Here is a 16,318-nt window from a genome sequence, read left to right on the forward strand (position 1 = left end):
GGACTCCTCTGCCTTGTGCTCCTTACCCCTCATGATGACATTACATGAAGCAATAACCCCAGGTGCAATACCACAGGAAGTACTTGATAGAATCCCTACATGTTTATGGTCCACAGGACCAGAAGACATTGGTCACTTGAAGGTGCAACCGGTTTCAATCAAGCTCAAAGAGGGCGCATTATTGCCCCGAAAGCCTCAATACCCACTTAAACTGGCGCAGTCAGCAGCTATATCAAAACATGTAGTTGCTCTAGTCCAGAATGGAGCTTTGGTCCCCTGCACCTCACCATGTAACACACCCCTATTTCCTGTCAAGAAGAAAAACGCCGAAGGAGGAACCAGACAGTTACAGAATGGTGCAGGATCTGCGAGCAGTTAACGAAGCCACGGTGTTGGATACCCCAGTTGTGCCAAATCCACATACCTTATTATCAGGTGTACCTCCAGAGGCTGAGTACTTCACAGTGGTGGACCTGGCCAATGCCTTCTTCAGTGTGCCCCTTGCTCAAGATAGCCAGTACCTTTTCACCTTCAGCCATGAGGGCCGGCAGTACATCTGAACAGTTGTGCCACAAGGAGCCCAAAATTCACCCAGCCAATTTGCTCAGGCAATGGCAGGGTTCTTAAGCACATGGCAGGCAGAGAATCCTACTGTGACCCTGCTCCAATATGTCGATGACCTCCTGCTGTGTGCCGACACCCTGCCCTTAGCAGCAGAAGCATCTGAAAAGCTGCTCCGGTACTTGGCCAAACAAGGCTGTAAGGCCTCCAAAGACAAACTACAATGGTGTTCCAAGAAAGTCACCTTTTTGGGCCACTGTATTTCCAAGGGTACTTTCTGATGTACAAGGCCTCATTATAAAAAGGCGGGCCTGCCCCTCCCAGAATAGAGTTATTTCAGAGACTCAAAGCTAGAGTTGCTTTACCTGTGCATCGTCCACATCCACCTTAATGAACACAGCTTCTGGGTGCTTAGTACACAATTGCTAAAAAACAAACAAACAAAAAAACGGAAAATTAAGACAAAAGAAAAGAATGTTACCCATTTGTTTGATTCTTTCAGTATTTATGTAAACAAAGAATAAAACACACACACACACACACACAGAATGGCTGAGCACCTATTCTTTGTGATGGTGATCCTTTTAAATAACCACTTGACCATCCAACAGTTTTACTCCCTTTATGACCAGGTCATTTGTTATTGTTTAGCACTGCAATATTTAATATCATATTTTTTCACACAAATAAAGCTTTCTTTTGGTGGCAATTGATCACCACTATGTTTTTTATTTTTTTATTACAAAAACAGAAAAGACCGAAAATAATGAAAAGAAAACAATTTTTTACTTTCTGCGATAAAACATATCAATTTTGGCCAAATGTATTCTGCTACATGTCTTTGGTAACAAAAAATTCCAATAAGTGTATATTGATTGGTTTGTGTGAGTTACAGTTGGAAGAAAAACTATGTGAACCCCTAGGGATTACGTGGAGTTTTGCATGAATTGGGCATAAAATGTGATCTGAACGTCATCTAAGTCACAACAATAGAAGAACACAGTCTGCTGAACATAATACTACACAAACATTAGATGTTGCCATGGTTTAATTGCACATAACATGTAATCATTCACAGTGCAGGGAGGAAAAAGTATGTGAACCTTTGGACTTAATAACTGGTTGACCCTCCTTTGGCAGCAATAACCTCAACCAAACTTTTCCTGTAGTTGCAGATCAGACCTGCACAACGATCTGGAGTAATTTTGGACCACTCCTCTTCACAAAATTGTTTCAGTGTAGCAGTATTCTTGGGATGTCTGGTGTGAATCGCTCTCTTAAGGTCATGCCACAGCATTTCAATTGGGTTGAGGTCAGGAATCTGACTGGGCCACTCCAGAAGGCGTATTCTGTGCTGTTGCAGCCATTGTTTTGTTGAATTACTTGTATGCTTTGGGTCATTGTCCTGTTGCATCACCCATCCTCTGCGGAGCTTCAGTTGGCGGACAGATGGTCGTACGTTTTCCTGCAAAATGTCTTGATAAACTCTGGAATTCATTTTCCCATCAATGACAACAATCCGTCCAGGCCCTGAGGCAGCAAAGCAGCCCCAAACCATGATGCTCCCTCCGCCATGTTTTACAGTGGGGATGAGGTTTTGATGTTGGTGTGCTGTGCCTTTTTTTCTCCACATCTGGTTTCATCTGTCCACAGTATATTTTGCCAGTAGTGCTGTGGAACATCCAGGTGCTCCTTTGCAAACTTCAAAACGTGCTGTAATATTCTTTTTGGACAGCAATGGCTTCCTCCGTGGTGTCCTCCCATGTACTCCATTCTTGTTTAATGTTTTCCTTATTGTAGATGTGTCAACAAAAATGTTAACATGTGCCAGAGATTTCTGTAGGTCTTTAGCTGACACTCTGGGATTCTTCTTTACCTCATGCAGCATTCTGCGCTGTGCTCTTGCAGTCATTTTTACAGGACGACCACGCATAGGGAGAGTAGCAACAGTGCTAAACTTTCTCCATTTGTAGACAGTCTGTCTTACCGTGGACATAAGAACATCAAGGCTTTTGGAGATACTTTTGTAACCCTTTCCAGCTTCATGCAAGTCAACAATTCTTGATCGTAGGTCTTCTGAGAGCTCTTTTCTGCGAGGCATGGTTCACATCAGACAGTGCTTCTTGAAACCAGTAAACCCAAAACAGGTGTGGGTTTGTTTTTTAAGGGCAGGACAGCTGTCAGCAACAAATCCAATATCATCACACTGATTGGAGTCAAGGTTGGCTCACTCCTGGCTCCAATTAGCTCTGGGAGAAGTCATTAAGCTAGGGCCTTACATACTTTTTCCTCCCTGCACTGTGAATGTTTACATGTTATGTGCAATTAAACCATGGCAACATCTAATGTTTGTGTAGTATTATGTTCAGCAGACTGTGTTCTTCTATTATTGTGACTTAGATGATGTTCAGAGCACATTTTATGCCCAATTCATGCAAAACTCCACGTAATCCCAAGGGGTTCACATACTTTTTCTTGCAACTGTATAGCGTCTACAAACTACAGTATATATACACAGTACACTGGAATTTTTTTTTTATACTAGTAATGGCAATGATTAGCAACTTAGTGGAACTGTGTGCGGTGGCCAATCAGACACCAACTGATGATGGGTGGAAGGTAGACTGACACTGACATCACCAGTGACATCAATACAGTGATCAGTGATAATACTATACACTGTCTGGGAAGGGGTTAAAGTGGAACTATAGGCAAAACTCCCCCCCCCCCCCATCATTATGTATCAAGTAAGGGAGGGTTATAATCCGTCTGTTTATTTTTTGCCATCTGTGTCCCATTGGGGTGATTTACCTTCACTTTCTGTCTCACAGCCATAACAGGAAATAAAAGAAAATCCCTGCAAATTAAGGGAATTCCTTAGGAAACCCAAGACACCATAACTAGTGTCCCCATTGGAAGGTTTACTTTTTTGGGGACAACTCAAAACTTTTTTTTTTTTTTTAACTTTCACTTTCAATGGTAAATAGGACTATCCAAAACTTAAAAAAAAAAAAAAAAAAGGTTTTGCCATATATACTTTAACATCTCAGGGTAATCAAGGGGTTACGTGTGTGTTTAACAAGTGTAGTGTGTGTAATATATGCTGATTTTTCCTTCTCCCTAGAGGAGGTGTGCGTACTCCTTGAAGATGGTGCCGACGTACAGGTACGCAATGGTGTCTGTACGAGCCACCCGCAGTAAAATTATTGTGGTGGTCGGCAAGTTGATGAAGTGGGGAAGGATTAGTATCTTTTTTGGCTCTGTTAGAGGGACTTCCCCTTACCTATTGTTCCAATGACAAGTGTTTTACAAGACAAGAAATTAGGGAAAATCAACAAGAGACAGAAATAAAAATGCTTAGGAGTGAGTAGGTAAAGACTAGAATCCCTGTCAGCACTGTATTAGAACTGCATCTCCATCTTGCAGATATTCTCTCTTCCTGTCTGGTGAAACAGCCACTGATACCAGCAAATATTATCATAATTCCTTGGCTCACATATGTCTAAAAAGTCAATTGAATTGAAAACAAAAAAAAAAATCCCTTAGTTGTTGAAAAAATACCCCCAGGCAAATAATACCATACAAATAGGACAAGAGCTTCTATAATCCACTAGCAAGCTTCTGTTTTTCAGCAACATGCAAGACTCTTGTAGTAATTTTAGACTCTCAACGCACGATATGACCCAGCATAAGTAAAGCCAGGAAAGGACGGAGCGAATTTCTTTCCTGTAACCGTGGATTGAAGAAAAGAAAAAGGGGGGATTGCTCAATTCCCCCATCAACAGTCAGTGTTCATGGGGAAATCCCTCCCCCTGAGCTATTGTGTTCTCCCTGTGGAGGGGAAGAGGGAGCAGTCCCAGCCGGAAGAACTAGACTCTGGCAATAATTGCATGTAAAATCTGACAGGCTGGTTGTACCCAAATTGATCAATCGATCAACTTGACAAAAAATGGCCACTGCCCCAGTCTATAACTGGCCTTCACAGCAAGGAGCACATGGAAGGGCGACGCATGTCAAACAACAAAAAAGAAAGAAAGAAAGTTAGAGCTGGGAATTTCTTTTTTGTTGTTTGACGATCGATCAACTTGGGTACACTCAGCCTGCCCATAGATGGTTTGACTCTCAGCCAGTCCTTGCTGAACTGGCCAAGATTCAAATTGTCTATGGCTGGCTTAAGGGTCAAATAAAGCTCATGTGTTCCAAAGCAAATGAGTGTGGTGTAGTCTATCTTCTCAAGTGTTCTCCTTTAACCATCGTGCAACCACATACAGCAAAAACATTTTATTCTGTGCTAAAACGCTCACATGTATAGAAAAGAATGAGGCACTACAAACCAAGATAGATCCTTTGAGAAAGTCAGATAACGAAACCAGCCAGGAAGGGACGTCAAGACACAGCTGGAAGTCTCCACCTGCCATCTTGGTTTCTGGTCTCATTCTATTCTATACATGTGAGCATTTTAGCAAGCGATAAAAAGGTTTTTGCTGTATGTGGTTGCATTATGGTTGGCGGTTATGTTTCTTTACACATTCATTCTGCGTTCTAATGTGAAGAACATTTTATTTTGGGATATTAAGCCAAAGAAGTTCAGTATTAATGAAAGTAAGCCCAGTGACATGTGGGCATAGATTCTGGTAATGTATATCGGCATAAGGATTGATACATGAGGATGGGCGTGCACTTGGTGATTTAATTTAACATGTTGGAGCACATTCTTTGCATACGTGAGCACATTTTATATACGGTACTTATTCATTTGTAAAACAGAAATACACTATGTTACAGATATTATTTTATTGATATATTTTGAGGATTGAAGCAATTAGGAGCACGCCCGGATGAAGAGGGGGAAGAAAGATTTATTGATGGATGGATGGATGAATACCAAGAATGTACTAGTTTGGTAAGGGTATTTTGGCATGTGGATCTGGGGAGTGAGTTACACTGTATGATGCACAATGGATATTGGCACATATGTGAGCACATTACCATAAGAGATATTTTTTGTATGGTGCATGGTGACATTTTACACTAGATAGCCATTTTTTGTTTTGGGAAAACTGACTCGGAGCATTAAAGCGGTAATAACCCGCATCCAAAAAAAAAAAAAAAAATGTATAAGCCTTTACCTTGCAGGGGATTATGTGCCAGTATGCATCACATACTAGCACATTATGTAAAAACTTGCCTTAAAACGAAGCCCTCCAGTGGTGCACTGTCACTGCTGACAGGGTTTTCATCATCAGTCTTTTTTCCACGTTCACTGGCTTGAATGGTTGAGCCATGATGACATCACTCCCGCACATGCGTATGGGAGACTCAGGACATGGCACAGTGCTCTGAACGAATGGCACGAGCTTGCCATTCCTTCAGAGCGCATGCGCTGGCTCTAAAGAAACCTGAATATCTCCTAAATGGTGTATAAGCTTACATATAGGTAAAGGATGAAAAAAAAGTGGCTTTACTACTACTTTAAAAGGAGAACATCTGAGAAAATGGAAGATACCACACACATTTGCTTTGGAACACGAGCCTTATTCAATCCTTTCCCGTGCTGGGTCATATAGTTCCGTCATATGTTGGTAAACAATATAAGCCTGCTAATAGATTATAGAAGCACTGGTCCTAATTGTATGATACCAGTAAATACTTCCACATTCTATCAAATAGTGATGCTGGATAATGTAGTTCTACTGCTTTAAGTTGTAATGGGTTACAATTTTTGGCTATGAAAAGTATTAAAATTACACATTTTGATAAAATGTAACTGTAGCAGAGCAGAACTATTTCAATGCTACATGCACTCCTGATATCCATGTATGGGGCAGTTTGAAAGTTATATTGGACCAGTTCTAACAAGTATGTGGCTATAACTACGGTGATAACATGTAACTAGAAAAAGATCTATGCAGAGAAATATTGAAGACAAAACATGAGAAGGCTTTGTTTAAAAGCAGCCATTCTCTTCGTGGCACAAGGCTGACATTTTTCACTAAGAATTAGCATCTATACATCTTTGCAGCAGAGTCCTCCCAGCACTCCCTGTGAGGGACACAAATAAAGTTACACAACAGGTTCCATTCAGAAGTCGTTAAACACAAGGATAACAGGATATTTGTATCTGCTGTATGTAAGTGAAATCGAATTCCTAGCACCAGAAAACCAGTACAGACTTGTGCTCATCTTCGTATGCATTGCTCACGTGCTCATACTTATGAGCGAAGAAGCAAAAGATGTGCTGTTGCAGTTCATTACGTGCACATGCAAAGGGACTCATGCACAATCCAATTAGCATGCACACTTGGCACCCAATGGCCTATTTAAACTGGTCTGTCATGAGCAGTTACTGAATGGTCTTCAGCTTGTTCCTGTGACGTGATCCGCTGTACCTGCTTACCTGTATATGACCCAGCTTGCCTTTGGACTTTGCTGTGGCTCCTGCTTAAAGCGGAGTTCGACTCACACTGCAAAAAAATAAAAGTCAGCAGCTACAAAAACTGTAGGTGCTAACTTTTAAATAAACAGCCACTCACCTGACCCATGATCCCACGGTGTCCTCCCTAAAGCCCGTTTCACCAGCCGCCCTGTGTTCCAGGCGTCAGCATCTTCAGTGTGGGCACCCAGCTGTGACAGTTTGCAGCTTCACAGCCCGGTGCCCACTGCACATGAGCGAGTAGTGCTGAGCTTCCTGAATGGTCATGTAGTCTTCTTGGACCTGTCATGTATCCCAAAAGACTACAGAGAGGGAGGGTGGGAGGACACCTTCCGCTTCCGATCACCTAGGCGATCACAGCGGAAGTGGAAGCGAGTACCTGTCAATTCCGGGTACCCGTTTCCCAAAGGTGCCAATTCTTAATGGGGAGCGGGGGACCAGCCTTTAAAGCAGAACTTCCCCTTTTGGGTGAACTCCACTTTAAACTCTGTTCACCTGATTACTCTAGACCTCGGCCTGTTTACTGGACTTGCTCTACCTGCCAATTTTGTTCCTCGCTGCCCGGTCACTGCTGACTGCTGCCTGTCTCCTGGTCCTGCTTCATCTTCTGCTCTGGTGCCAAGCTGCTCCTGTGTTTCATTCCAAGGACTGCGACTAACAGCTCTACCCACCTACAGAGTGGACACCACCAGACAACTACTCCGGAACTCGTGCAACTCTTTGCTCTCACTCTGTCTCCACCTTCAGGAGTGTTGGGCAGGAGGTGTCTTCACCAGCTACGTGATACTGTAGAACATATTTACGAGTTGAAGGACTATAGGATTCTGAGACAGGATTCAGACACTGGCAAATAAACAGTTCCCAGCCTGGAATAACTTCTCACACTCCCAGCATGCCTGAATTTTGTACTAAAGCAGTGCCAAGAGCAAAAGCATAAAAACACGTATAGTGGTACTAGCGAACTCCAAGAAAATGATTTTACAGGAAAAAAGAAAAAAAAAATCCTATGGGCTTTGTTCATTGAGGGACAAAGGATTCAGAGACACTTGGGGCATCCAAAAGCAGTCCAACTGAAAAAGGTGGGCAACACAGAATTAACGGGTCCACTAAAAAAAACAGAAACTGGGGACATGCAGCTCCTGAGAGAACCTGGCTTTCAATGTAGGCATTCACTGTGGTTTGTAGAAAACTTAAGAGAGTGTGATATCAGAAGACAAAGTGGCAGTTTTGGCAATCTGGAAAATAACTGCCCGATTCCAAATAATCCAAGAAGCACTTACAGGTCTAGTTGAATGCACTTTGAGAGGAAAGGGTGGACCCCAATCCCCAAATAATCTGTCTGAGCCACCAAGAAATGGTAGAAAGCTGGTTCCTCTTTGCAGGGACCATCTGAGATCACAAAGCCTGTCTTCCTAATTGCAACAGTGGCTCTGTGGTAGACTCCTATAGCACAAATACATCAAGACAATGAAGGGAAATCTCCTGATGTACAGGAACCAGACAGAGGGATGGCAGCTCCTCCAGAATTACCATGGGCCGCTTGGCTTCTTCTCTGATTAATGCTCTCCTTGCCCGGCCTGTCAGTTTAGGTGGATAACCATGTCTTGGTAGGTTTGCAGTTGTGCCATACACTTTCCATTTTCAGATGACGAATTGAACAGTGCTCCATAAGATGTTCAAACCTTGGGATATTATTTTTGTAACCTAACCCTGCTTTAAACTTCTCCACAACTGTATCCCTGACTTGTCTGGCGTGTAACTTGGCCTTCATGATGCGGTTTGTTCAGCAATGTCCTCTAACAAACCTTTGATGTCTTCACAGAACAGCTGTATTTATAACGAGATGAAATTACACACAGGTGGACTCTATTTGCTAATTAGTTGACTTCTGAAGGCAATTGGTTCCACTAGATTTTAGTTAGGGGTATTGGAGTAAAGGGAACTGAATACAAATGCACACGTCACTTTTCAGTTTTTTTTTGTAAAACATTTTGAAAACCATTTCATTTTCTTTCCACTTCACAATTATGCACCACTTTGTGTTGGTCTATCACATAAAATCCCTCAAAAAATACATTTACGGTTTTGGTTGTAACATGACAACATGTGGAAAATTTCAAGGGGATGAATACTTTTTCAAGGCACTGTACAGACTGATTTTATGGTTATGGGCTTAGTAACACTAGGCTGCAAAGGTAGGAAATGGCATTACACACATGCCACAGCAGCTTGTATTGTGGCAAAAATTAAACCCCCTTCACCATCAGCAGGCATCAACTGAATGGGGCATTCCCACAATCGCTTGCAATTCATACGGTAGTGATGTGATGGTGCAGCTTTTTGTGGGGTTAAAACAGAGTAAAACAATCACCTGTTAAATGTCATATGAAAAGTGATCAGCTGTAGATCACTCTTCAGAGGTTCACAATACAGTTAATGAATCACCTGCAGTAAAATATTTCATGAATGCCACATCCTCTGCTTTAAAATATGTTCTTAAATGCTAAATTCACCTTTAGGAGCATGTCACACCCATATTTAGGGTGTAACATGCTCCTATATACCCACCTCCTGCTCCCAGTGCTATCCGCTCTGTGACAACAGGTGAGGGATCTTCTCCCTGCACCCACTGTCATTTTTTTTTTGTAAAACAATGCAACTGTGCGGGGAGCTCTGCCCACACAGCCGGGTCATTCAATCACAATTTCCTGTGAATGTACTATAAGTATCATCAGCCATTCTTTCTGCAAGGGAGGTATGGGCAGACAGCTGACTGACAGTCTGCAGGATTCTGGCATTGAATCCATGATCTACTGATTGTGATTGCAATACTTTACAGCCTGCAGTGTAAAAAAAATTAATACATTCACATTTTTTTAACTGCAAAAACATGCATTTTTTTATCTTTTAAAAGGTGAACGTATCCTTTACATGTACTAAACAACAGATATCACAAGGTGTGTGCAATACCAAAATATTAATAATATTAAAACCCTCTTCTGTGTGTATGATGTATTACATAGTTGAAGGTAAATCTAAAGGAAACCAAACAAGAAAATTGTACTATGTATGGACAGCTTTAGCCATCGGCAAACAAGTGAAACTCAGACAGGCACAAATAAAAAAGCTAGTAGCTATAACAGCAGGCACAGTAAATTTAAAATGGATGACTGGATCATGTTTAAATGGAGAGATAGGAAATAAAAAACCCACAGAGCAACTCTTACCTCAAAGAAAGGTGCAATCATTTTGCATGGTCCGCACCATGTAGCAGTAAAATCTACAACAACAAGTTTGGATCCAGCATCAGTCAAGATTTGTTTAAAATCATCCTAAAGAGAAAAAAAAATTGAGACCATCAAGAGGTTGTCTGTTTTTTTTTTGGATCATCTTTAATGTACATACAATACTTTTAACCTGTCATTAGTTAGCGGTTTACCAAGCATTAGAAAGAAGTGCAGAGTACTCATTACTATATGCCAGTGATCTAAATTAAATTGGTTTTGCAAGCCTTTTGGCTAAACAACGTAGTGCCATGCAAACACCAATCATTTCACACTATAATGGCTTTCATTAGTAGCATTTTTCCGTAGGTCTCCAGCCTGTGCCCCAAGTAGCATCAGATCAATGCTTGATGCTGTCCGCACTCATGGCAATGAGGTCTAGATGAAGGAAACATTCTGTGCTACCCTTAGAACTGTACTTATTCTCTTTTAGGTGAAAAATCCAAGTATTATTTTACCAGGCAATTCTATGGATAATACCATTTCTCCCCAGCGCAATCTTTTTTATAATTTCACACATTATAATTCAAACTTTTCTAACAGAAAATTAGTTTGAAAAAAAAAAAAGATTTTAAAACTTTTTCACCTGGAGTTCTTCTTTAAAGCCCAACATCACTAGATAAGCTGCCTTGCTAAGGGATCATTCACGCTAGCACATTTTTTCCCAACAACAAAAAACGTTTACAGAATGACTGCATAATTGACAGAAAGGATGGTTAATATTTCATAGAATCTGTTCTTTTCCCAAAGTCAAGCAGCTGTAAAGCACTGCTGAGGACAAAGTCCCAAAAAAAAGAAAAAATAAGTATTCCAGATAATCTTAACAGTTGCAGTGCGTCCCTACTGAACTCAATAGGCGAATTGTGACAAGTGGTGGTCAAACAGTGAAATATGGCATAGCTGTGGCCTGTGAACAGTCCCGTCCAGCTGTCATTTTACAATTCAGGTGGATGGCCGGGGACCCCATTTTTACCACTCCCCAACCACTCAGGGTTGGGGTATTTAGTGTATAAAATGAAGCATAGTTAGACTGTGAAGTCCCCCAACACTTACAAAAGCCAGGGGTTCTTCTACCCACCAGCTCCTTCCACATTTGAAATTAACACGGCTGTTTGTGGTTCCACACACACAGCCGATTCAATAATTCATAGGAAGTTGGAATACAAGTGAAGGGACATCACTGCACTCGTCCGCTGACCCTTCTTGCAGCCCTGCAAGCGAAGGTTTATACTTCTGTATGGACCAGAGTCTGCAGTACTCTGTTCATTTCACCCATAATCCACCAATTGTGGTTGGAATGCTTTACAGCGTTCTATGCAGAAAAAAAATTATCAATGCACTTTTTTGTTAATATGGGTACAGTTATTTTTTTGCAAAAGGTGGACTTCACCTTTAACCACTTGCCCACTTGCCTACCAGACACTTATATCCCCTTCCTGCCTAGGCCAATTTTCAGCTTTCAGCGCTGTCGCAATTGCGACAATTGCGCGGTCATGCAATACTGCACCCATATGAAATTTGTATCAATAGAGCTTTCTTTAGGTGGTATGTACTCGCTGATGGGGGCTTTAATTTTTGCGCTATAAACTAAAAAAAAAAGCAAACATTTAGAAAAAAAAACGTTTTTCTTTGTTTCTATTATAAACGTTTGCAAACAGGTAATTTTTCTCCATCACTGATGTGATGAGGCTGCACTGACGGGCACTGATAGGCTGATGAGATGGCACTGATATGCAACAATGATGGGCACTGCTAGGCAGCACTGATATGCAACAATGATGAGCATTGATAGGCAGCACTGATCGTCGGTGCCGATCCCTCCTCTCAATTAATGGTTATCAGCAGTACTTTCCTCACACTGTGACATTTACCCGTGATCTGCTGTGTCATTGGACATGGCTGATCACGTGGTAAAAGGCAGCTGTGATCGGCCTTTTACCACATCACGTGTTCAGCTGTGTCAGTAGGACACAGATCACAAAGATCGCCGGGTGTGCACCCCCAGGGGCGTGAGGGATAGCGCGTTCTGGGAGGACGTCATGACACCCTCCCAGAACTGGCCGCCCGCGGCGAAGCCGTCATTCGGCTATCTGCGGTTGGCAACTGGTTAAACACAATAATAATTCAAGGCACATTAGCAAATCTACCAGCAAATTTCTAAAAAGAAGAAACAAAGGGTTAATAAAAGAAGTGCAGAGAAACAAAATAAATATAAGTACTTCCCTATATGGCTGCAGCATTAGCCCAATGCTGAAGCTGTCCCCTGCCAGCTCTAAGACCGAGAACTGAGCAATCACGTGACAGCTGATTGCTCAATTTAGAGAGCTCACTGGAGCACTGGGCTATGCAAAGGGGTGGAAGTGGCTGGCTCAGGCTCTCTGCAGCGGGGAGAGGCTGAGCCAGCTTGCGGGATCCATGCAGAGCCTGAACCGTCTGTATGATGTCAGCCAACAGAGCACTTCAACCTGCTGTTGGCTGACTCTGGGTCACAGGAGTACAGAAATAAGTGCACTCCTGTGACCCAGAAGAGAGGTATGGCCAAAAAAGCTTGTTGTGTGGGAGATTAAAAACAGTTCATGCAAGGAAACCTAACAACATCTTGCAAATTTAGGGATTTTACAAAATTGCTTCACTGGTCAATGTCAAGAGATTGGGGGCAGTTATGCAATAGGTCTACAAGAAGTCAATTGTACTAGAGGGGGTCATACCAGCTTCTCAGGCCAAACAAACAGTGAAGGAAATAAGTATTTGATCCCCTGCTGATTTTGAATGTTTGTCCACTCACAAAGAAATGATCAGTCTAAAAATCGAATGGTAGGTGTATTGTAACACCGAGAGACAGAATAGCAATAAAAAATTCAAAAGAAATACATAGCTAACAAATTATTAGACATGTTCATGAGGGAAATAAGTATTTGATCCCAAAACATGACTTAGTACTTGGTGGCAAATCCCTTGTTGGCAATCACAGAGGTCAGATATTTCCTGTAGTTGGCCACCAGGTTTGCACACATCTCAGGAGCCATTTTGGCCCACTCCTCTAGGCTGATCCTCTCCAAGTCATTAAGGTTTGGTGGCTGACGTTTGGCAACTCAAACTTTCACCTCCCTCCACAGATTTTCAATTGGATTAAGGTCTGGAGATTGGCTAGGCCACTCCAGGACCTTAATGTGCTTCTTCTTGAGCCGCTCCTTTGTTGCCTTGGCCGTGTGTTTTGGGTCATTGTCATGCTGGAACACCCATCCACTACCCATGTTCAATGCCCTGGCTGAGGGAACAAGGTTCTCACCCAAGATTTGACAGTACATTGCCCCGTCCCTTTGATGCGGTGCAGTTGTCCTGTCCCCTTAGCAGAAAAACACCCCCAAAGCAGAATGTTTCCACCACCATGTTTCACAGTTGGGATGGTGTTCTTGGGGTCATAGGCAGCATTCCTCCTCCTCCAAACACAGCGAGTTAAGTTGATGCCAAAGAACTTGATTTTGGTCTCATCTGACCACAACACTTTCAACTAGTCCTCCTCTGCATCATTCAGATGTTCAGTCGCAAACTTCAGATGGGCCTGGAGATGTGCTTTCTTGAGCAGAGGGACCTTGCGGGCACTGCAGGATTTCAGTCCTTGTTGGCGTAGTGTGTTACCAATTGTTTTCTTGGTGACTGTGGTCCCAGCTGCCTGGAGATAATTGACAAGATCCTCACGTGTAGTCCTGGGACGATTCCCCACTGTTCTCATGATCATTGACACTCCACGAGGTGAAATCTTCCATGGTGTACCAGACCTAGGGAGACCGACAGTTTTGTGTTTCTTCCATTTGCGAATTATTGCACCAACTGTTGTCACCTTCTCACCAAGCTGCTTGGTGATAGTTTAGTAGCCCAGTCCAGCCTTGTGTAGGTCTACAATCTTGTCTCTGACATCCTTGGACAGCTCTTTGGTCTTTGCCATGGTGGAGAGTTTGAAATGTGATTGTTTGATTGCTCCTGTGGACAGGTGTCTTTTATACAAGTAACAAAATGAGATTAGCAGCACTCCCTTTAAGAGACTGCTTCTAATCTCAGCTTGTTACCTGTATGAAAGACACCTGGTAGCCAGATATCCTGCTGAATGATAGGGGATCAAATACTTATTTCCCTCATGAACATGCAAATCAGTGCATACTTTGTTAGACATGCATTTCTTTTGAATTTTTTGTTGCTATTCTGTGTCTCAGTGTTACAATACACCTACCATTCGATTTTTAGACTGATCATTTCTTTGTGAGTGGGCAAACATTCAAAATCAGCAGGGGATCAAATACTTATTTCCTTCACTGTATATACTTACTTTTTCTACAGAAAACCATTACATCGATTGATATTGCTTCGTACAAATCTTTTGTTTATATTATACTAAACTCACAGCTGTAAATTCATTCTCTATATGCAGTAAAGCATGCTTGCTATACTCACTGTGGAACCTAAGAGGTTAATCCTCCACATTGTGTAAAAATGCTGTTTGATACGGTCTTCTCTGATCCTCCCTTTCTTCCACTGTCCCCAATCCATCTGCTGATACCATAGTACATGGCTCTAGGAGTCGCTCTGCACATGCTCAGTTTGGTGTGTATTGCTGTAGTGTTTTTTTTTTCTTTGAAAGGGTGCATGGGACCAGCACAGGGTCAATGAGCACTGTCCAGACAGAGGGTTATGCAGCCTCTTAGGATAGTCACAGGAGAAACTCCTCCTACAAGCTATAGCCAGTGCTGAGCTGGACACTAATAGAAATAAAAAGATTGCTATATACTGCTGATGAGAAAAGGTATTTAGCAGTTTATATTTACAATAATTCAATTGCCATGTAGTGGGCACTGTGGGAGAACGGATATAGTGAATGCAGGGTCATGGGTTTAGTAACGTTTTATTAAAGTATATCAGTTTTATCTGTATGCATGGTTTGAATTAATATCTGTTTGCTTGTTCAAACTCAACAAATTCCATGGTGTGTATTCATTGTGTTACAGGACTATATATATATCTTTTCAGTGCCCAATATTTTCAAACCATAAATTCTAGAGTCTAGGCAGATCCAGATACATGAGATTAGTCACTTTACTACAGAATCCTTTTAGTCATGTGAAACAGAGTAAAGATGATTCATACCCCTATAAAACTCACAGATTAAAAGGGCCCTTCTAAACTACATAGAACTATCAATGAACATAATCAGCCAGCCACACTCTTGTAAAATAATACTAAGTCCTACCAACAGCACACTTAAAGTCAGGGTGGATTTGATTTAAATCAAACTGATTTAAATCACGATTTAAATCACGATTTAAATCACTAGTCAGTAAGGCTTGATTTAAATCCTAGTTTTCTACATAAAGACTAATTCTTGCTGGTATAACGTTATTATGCAAGTACCGTATTTTTCGGACTATAAGGCGCACCGGATTATAAGACGCAGTATTAGTGAACGGATCTATTTTCATATATAAGACGCACCGGATTATAAGGCGCATAAAGCGAAACAAAATACCGGTAGTCGGATAAGTCAGACTTTATTCAAATCATTAACAATAACTGTCAATATTACACAATAGATCCAGTCAGACCACAATATTACACAATATTAAAGCGAAACAAAATAGCCGGATAGGTCAGATATTACACAAGAGTTTGCTCACTTTTTCAATCATTCATATTCTACGAATCCATCAAATTCCTCGTCTTCGGTGTCGGAATTTAACAGTTGGGCGATAGCGGCATCAAGCAAGCCCGGATCCCTCTCGTCATCATCCGATTCAGTCTCATTGCTGTTGCTTGGCTGTTCATTGATGATTCCGGCCTTCGTGAAAGCTCGGACGACAGTTGAAACCGATACCTTAGCCCAGGCATCGACGATCCATTGGCAGATAGTGGCATAACTAGCCCGGCGTTGCCTGCCTGTGTTGGTAAATGTGTGCTCACCTTCTGTCATCCATTGCTCCCATGCGGCTCGCAATTTAGCCTTGAACGCCCTGTTGACACCAATATCTAGTGGTTGGAGTTCTTTGGTCAA

General features: G+C 41.9%; 1 protein-coding gene across 1 annotated transcript in view; it reads right to left on the bottom strand.

Annotated features, from left to right (window-relative positions):
• The window catches only part of LOC149473671 (thioredoxin-like), a 33,793-nt gene that overhangs the window by 6,449 nt on the left and 11,026 nt on the right, over positions 1-16,318 (bottom strand). The window contains exons 2-3 of the mRNA XM_089674700.1: positions 10,222-10,326; positions 927-986 (exon numbers count right to left, since the gene is read on the bottom strand). Coding sequence (XP_089530826.1) covers positions 927-986; positions 10,222-10,326 — 165 coding nt within the window. The remainder of the gene's footprint in view (positions 1-926; positions 987-10,221; positions 10,327-16,318) is intronic.

Source organism: Staurois parvus, unplaced genomic scaffold (genome assembly GCF_062004578.1).
Source record: "Staurois parvus isolate SC_StPar_1 unplaced genomic scaffold, SC_StPar_1.0 ptg000012l, whole genome shotgun sequence".
Classification (NCBI taxonomy): Eukaryota; Metazoa; Chordata; class Amphibia; order Anura; family Ranidae; genus Staurois; species Staurois parvus.